Source organism: Acanthamoeba castellanii (assembly GCF_000313135.1).
Source record: "Acanthamoeba castellanii str. Neff unplaced genomic scaffold scf7180000084752, whole genome shotgun sequence".
NCBI lineage: Eukaryota > Discosea > Longamoebia > Acanthamoebidae > Acanthamoeba > Acanthamoeba castellanii.
The window spans coordinates 62,372-68,175 of record NW_004457657.1 but is presented as its reverse complement, the minus strand read 5'-3'; the positions used below and the strand labels follow the sequence as shown (position 1 = coordinate 68,175).

General features: G+C 60.6%; 2 protein-coding genes and 1 pseudogene across 2 annotated transcripts; 1 reads left to right on the top strand and 2 right to left on the bottom strand.

Annotated features, from left to right (window-relative positions):
- Nucleotides 1-78: 78 nt before the first annotated feature.
- Nucleotides 79-3,446, top strand: ACA1_196550 (RhoGEF domain containing protein; the record flags this gene model as incomplete). Its single annotated transcript, XM_004353238.1, is given in 13 exon segments — nucleotides 79-584; nucleotides 700-865; nucleotides 950-1,053; nucleotides 1,169-1,482; nucleotides 1,571-1,650; nucleotides 1,747-1,816; nucleotides 1,930-2,042; nucleotides 2,149-2,246; nucleotides 2,259-2,352; nucleotides 2,481-2,648; nucleotides 2,741-2,813; nucleotides 2,915-3,127; nucleotides 3,235-3,446. 13 exon segments carry the CDS (start codon nucleotides 79-81, stop codon nucleotides 3,444-3,446), a joined length of 2,211 nt encoding a protein of 736 aa, XP_004353290.1.
- Nucleotides 3,447-3,654: 208 nt separating this feature from the next.
- ACA1_196540 lies at nucleotides 3,655-5,232 on the bottom strand (annotated as a pseudogene).
- Nucleotides 5,233-5,566: 334 nt separating this feature from the next.
- Nucleotides 5,567-5,764, bottom strand: ACA1_196530 (uncharacterized protein; the record flags this gene model as incomplete). Its single annotated transcript, XM_004353237.1, has 1 exon — nucleotides 5,567-5,764. The coding sequence occupies one exon, from the start codon at nucleotides 5,762-5,764 to the stop codon at nucleotides 5,567-5,569; it is 198 nt and encodes a 65-aa protein (XP_004353289.1).
- Between the last annotated feature and the right edge of the window lie 40 nt (nucleotides 5,765-5,804).

Genomic DNA, 5,804 nt, shown 5'->3' with positions numbered 1-5,804 from the left:
GCCGCGGCGGTGATCGGGTCTCCCCGGTCAGCTGGTGCGGCCACCGTCGCCGTCACCCGCACCAGCTGGCTGCGCAAGATGACCGGCCGCACCGAGAAGCGACGCGACCGCGACCGCGACGACTCGGCCGTCGTGGCCACCGGCGGTCCCACCGCGGCCGCTCCCGCATCGCCCGAGAGCCCCTCGACCGAGCGCCGGAAGACGGTCTCGGGTCCGATCAAGTCCGCCGCGTCGCCGCCGCCGCCGGCCACGATCAGGGCTTTGGCCGTCCCGCGATCGCCGCACGATGACAGCTCCGACTCAGACTCGGACAGCAGTCCTGCTGCGATGGCCGTGGCCCAGCTGCCGCCGCTTCTCTCGCTGGCGGGCGGCGCGCCGCTGCCGCCGCCGCTGGTCTCTCTGCCCTCGCCACTCGGGGGCCACGGCAGCCCCAACAGCGGCGGGCACTCGCGGATGATGTCGGAGAGCCAGGAGGGGGTCGATAGCGGCGGCGAGTCGTCGGACGACCCGAGCGCGCTCGACCGGGAGCACTATCAGTGGGACCAGCGCTACAGCTCCATGGGCTCCCCCAAGTCGCCCAATGCGTACGCACCCTCAATGATTCCTCTTTCTAGCGCGTGTCGCTCATTGTGAGTCGTGTGTCGTGTGTCGCGCGTGTCGTGTGTGTCGTGGGTGTCGTTTGTCGTGGGTGGGATGAAGTACGTCGAAGAGTGCGTCGGATCTGCCGAAGGTGGAGGGCGTTGCGGAGGCGACCACGAAGATGTCGCGCACGATATCGATCACGTTTGGCGAGAAGCTGTCCAAGTGGAAGGAGGGCGAAAGGAAGGAGACCAAGCGCAACAAGAAGGGATCGCCTCTTGCTGTCGTACGCCGCATCCCATCAACCACACACACACACAACGAGCGCGCGCACATGGGGCTCATCCTGCCCTGTGTTTCGCATGCGCAGGACGCGTCGTCGTCGCCCCGCAACGATAAAGCGCATCATACGCCCAACACGACGCGATCACCGGTCGACAGCCCCACGGAAAAGAAGTTGTCCAAGACCCAGAGGTGCCCAGCTCCACCAACAACCAAACCAACCCCTCACTCGTCGTTCTCTATTCTCCGATCGCACGCGCGCGCTCACCTTCGCGTGCGCACACACCACCGCACACCCCGCACACAGGAGTGACAGTATGGGCAACTTGTTCGAAACCGCATCCGCAGCGCTGGCGCGCTCTGGCGAGCACCAGTACCGACCGCGCAGCAGCACGGTCAGCCCAGAAACGATGGGGCCGCTGGCGGTCGCCGCCGCGAATGAAGCGGCGGACGAGGACGCGCGGGCCGCGGCGGCGGCGAAGGCCGAGGCGCTCCGGGTCGAGGAGCGGCGCCTGACCGAGCTGATACGTCGGAAGTGGGCTCCGGACAGCATCAGCCCCGCCTGCCTGGCCGACATCGTGCTCGTTCAGGCGCGAGTCAGGCGCTGGTGCGCTCGAAGACGTACGTACAAAGCGCGACACCCACACGACCGCACACGCACACGACACACAATGCGCACAGTCACTGAGGGCTGTGGCTTGGCGCGCAGTGCGAAAGCGGTTGTTGGTGGCGAACGAGTTCTCGGTCACCGAGAAGAACTACGTTCAGATTCTGGGCCTCGTTGTAAATGTACGTACGCCGTGTTGTGCGTGTGCGCGTGCGTGCGTGGATGTATCTGCCCCCCCCCGTGTAGAGTACTAAACGTTGGGGGGGGGTCGTGTACAGATCTTCCTGAAGCCTCTGTCCCAGCAGAAGGGGCTGCTGGACCCGAAGCACACCAGCGGCATCTTTTCCGGTAAAGACGCAAACCAAAGAGGAGCTGGTTTGGGGGGAGGGGGCGCGGACTTGCCACTCACCTGACACGACACGACACGCACGACAAACGACACGCACGCACACGCACGACAGATGTTGAGTTGCTGTACATGCACCATCAGCGGCTGTACTCGTGCCTGCAAAAGCGGATCAAAGACTGGGAGCTCTTTGCCAAGCGCGGAATCGGCGACATCATCCTTAACGAGGTTCGCCCAGACACGCACACCGCACACACCGCACACGCCGCGCACACCGCGCACACCGCGCATGTACACGCTTCAATTAACCACTGAATTGTTTCCTCGATCATAGACCGATTTCCTGAAGCTGTACTCGACGTACGTCAATAACTATCCGACGGCCATGCAGACGCTGCACCAGCTCCAGGCGGAGAACCCGCAGTTTGCGCAGTTCCTCCACAGGTGCGAGGAGAAGCCCGAGTGCAGCTACCAGGACCTCCACTCGCTCCTCATCCAACCCATTCAACGCATCCCCCGCTACGAGATGCTTTTGTTGGTATGACACACACCACACGATACACGCGACACACGCGACACACGCGACACACACGACACACACGACACACACGACACACACGACACACACGACACGCGGTGATGACCAACACAACACGCATGACGCAGGATTTGCTGAGGAAGACGTCCAAGTCGGACAAGGGCTACGATGTACTGGAGCAGGCGGTGGAGAAGATCAAGGACGCGGCCGAGTTCATCAACGAGGGCAAGCGCGAGCACGAAAACATGGACCTCCTGCTCCGGCTCGAGAAGCAGCTCTCCGGCCGCCGAGATCTGGTGCGTGCCAATTCAGCTTACATTTTTCGCAATGCGACACACCGCACACACCCCAACAACGCAGGTCTGACCTGGTGTGCGATGGTGATCAGAAATTGGCAACGCCTGGCCGACGGTTCATCCGCGAGGGCAAGGTGGAGATGCGCATCGGGCGCACAAACCAAGGTCTGCGCTCCCCCCACCCACCCACCCACCCATCATGGCCATTCTCCTAAACACAATCGCTTACCGCCGTGTCGTGTGTTATGTAAAATGCGCACGCACAGAGCGAGTGCTGCTGCTGTTCAACGACATGTTTATTGTGGCGAAGAAGCAGAAGGAGGAGAAGAAGCGAGAGGAGAGGAGGCGGGCCGACAGCAGGCAGTCACGTCTGCCTCCGTCGCTGGGTCCGCAGGGGCTGGGCAGCGACAGCAGCACCTACGTCATCAAGGAGACCGAACCTTTGGCCCAGTGCAAAACCGTGGCACCCGTCAATGATGGTACATACGCGCATTCTTACCACATGATGACCACTGCTGATCGTGCATTTCCTCTTCATTGAATTGATGATCGATGCATCTATTGATGTTTGTTGTTTGCAATGCAGGCGGGAAGCCGGCGTTGGCGATCACGACAGTGAAGAAGAAGTATCAGATGGCAGTTGAGAGCGATAAGATACGCAGCATGTGGCTGGAGGCCCTGTTGGACGCCGTCACGCAGTGGCACACGGCCGAGGCGCTCGGCAAGCAAGTGTGGACCGGTCCATCCACGCCCAGCGGGCAGCGACGAAGGAAAGACACCGCCACTACCCCGCTTTGATCTTTCGAAAGAAAGCCGGAGGAGGTGTGTGACGCACCATTGTCGGCCGATGAAATGTAAAAGAGAGGCGACACGAACCACCAAATGACGCATAGCCAAGTTCTGCACTCAACATTTTGGAAGACCATCTACACCGCCGCATTCGTCACTGCTCTCGCGGCTTTCCTGATCCCGCGTGACGGCGTCTGACCCGGTCGTCTCCGGCCGGTCAGACCGCATGCTGCGCGGGATCGTCTGGGCTGCGCTCATCACCTGGACTGAGCAAAGTCCTGGTAATGCGCCTGCCGTGGTTGCGTGTGTTGTTGTGTAGCTGACGGAAGCCGTCCTTGAAGTTGTTGAGGTAGTACCGCGTGGCCGAGTTGAGGCCGTCGTTGAGCACGCCCTTGAACGACCGCTTGCCGGTCCTCGTGTAGTCGGCCTTGAGCTCGCCCGCATCTGTTGTCCCGCACACACCGCACACACGACGGCACGACGACACACGCAACCACGAAGCACATTCTCCTGGGCAACTACGTGATGGGCCATAGCCCGCGCTCCCCTCCGCGCACAACTACCGCCCCGCGGCCACCACCCTGGTACCACGCCACGCACGACACACACGACCAACAACAATCCACTATTTCTTATGTCGTGCTCATTGGTCGTGTCGTGTCGTGTCGTTGGTGGTGGGCAGCTGATCGTGTTCTGGGCGGTCGCGATGGTGGGGGACGACCGGGTGCTCAAGCTCTACGGCCACGATCTGGTGGACAGGCCCCAGCTCGTGCCTATCCCCCACGCCCACTGGTCGCAAGCACGCAACCACACAAGTTTTTCTTTTCTTTGTTAAAAAAAGAGACAAAAAGAGAGAAAAAACAGTACATGCAATTCAATTGCCTTCATCACCAGTCTCCACGTCCGTCTCTTCCTTATCCTCCTTCTCCTTCTCCTTCTCCTTATTCTCCTTCTCCTCCTTCTCCTTCTTCCCATTGTTTCTTGGAGGTAGCCTGTACTCCTGGTCGATGTAGTTGCACAGGTGCGCAGGAGTGCAGAAGTAGAGCCTCAGCGTCTCTCTGTGCGACTTCAAGACCCAGAGGAGAGGACCACCCTGACCAACCCTGGCCCCGCAGCGGGACCCTTCTGCTCCCAGGCGCCCGTAGCCATGGCACCGCCGCTGGTCCGCATCTTCTTCCTCCTCCTCTACCGCTTCTTCTCGAGCTTCTTCGATCTGCTCCCTGATCGCTGCCAGCACCGCTTTTCTTTCGTTACTGTCGCGTAGGTGGGCCTTCTTGCAGACCTTGAGCGCCGGACCATTGCCGATGTGGATGATGGGCACCACGATTTTGGCCGGTGACCCCGGCCGGCCGCACACGACGCACTCCAGGCTCTTAGTCCGCAGCCTTGGCATCGGCAGCTCCTCATTCTCTTCCTCTTCCTCTTCCTCCTCCGTCTCTTCGACCTCGACCTCGCGGGCGGGTGCGTCGGGTGCGTCGGGCTCCTTCCGCTCCTCCTCGTCCTGTTCTTCTTCCTCCTCGGTCAACGTCCTTCGTGCAACTTTGACCTGCCAACAAACAAAAAAGAGAACACAAGGCCACACACGTGCACGTGAGCGCCAGGCCTGTTCTGCAGAAGAGAATGGCTCGAAAGAGAACAGCAAACGTACGAGGGAGAGGTGGATGAGGGTCGCGCTGAGGTTGAGGCCAGGCACGCAGGCGCACTCGGGAGGGAGGGGCGAGGGCGCTTCCTGCTTCCTGCGTCGCCTCTGGCAGCCAGGGTGGGGTGGGGATGCTGGCCTTGGCACTCGTCGCATGTGCAGATTGGTTTAATTCCTCTCGCCGTGTAGTAAGTCCAATAGCAGGAGGCTACGTGGTAGAAGGTGGCGGAACCCACGCGTGGGACAGGTTGCCTGCAGGTGGTACACTCAAACAGATCGTGTGCTGGGGCTGTGAGGTCGTTCTGCATGGCTGCACTCGTGGTTGAGAAACCAAGAAAAAATGAACAGCGACAGCAGTGGGCATGAACAGTGATCTTTTTTTCTAAATATGGTAAACCATAAACATTCCTCGTTGTCTAAGTCCTGGCGTATGTTGCTGCCGGCGGGGTCTGCGTCTTGTCGTTGGGTTCGTTCGGACCAGGCCATGACGTCAGCAGCTCTCTTGGGGCAACAATAGTATTGTAAACTGAGTGCCACCGGCGAGCACATCCTCTACAAGCGTGGTTTTAGTCGCTGGCCTCCTCGTTCTGCTCCTCTTCGGCCTCCGCGGTCTTGCGCTTCTTGCTCTGCGGGTCCTCCTCGGCCTCTGCCTGCTCCTCCTGCTCGTCGTCCTCCTCGTTATCACCATCGTCGAGCTTCCTCTTCTTGGCGGCGGCGCCCTCCGCGGC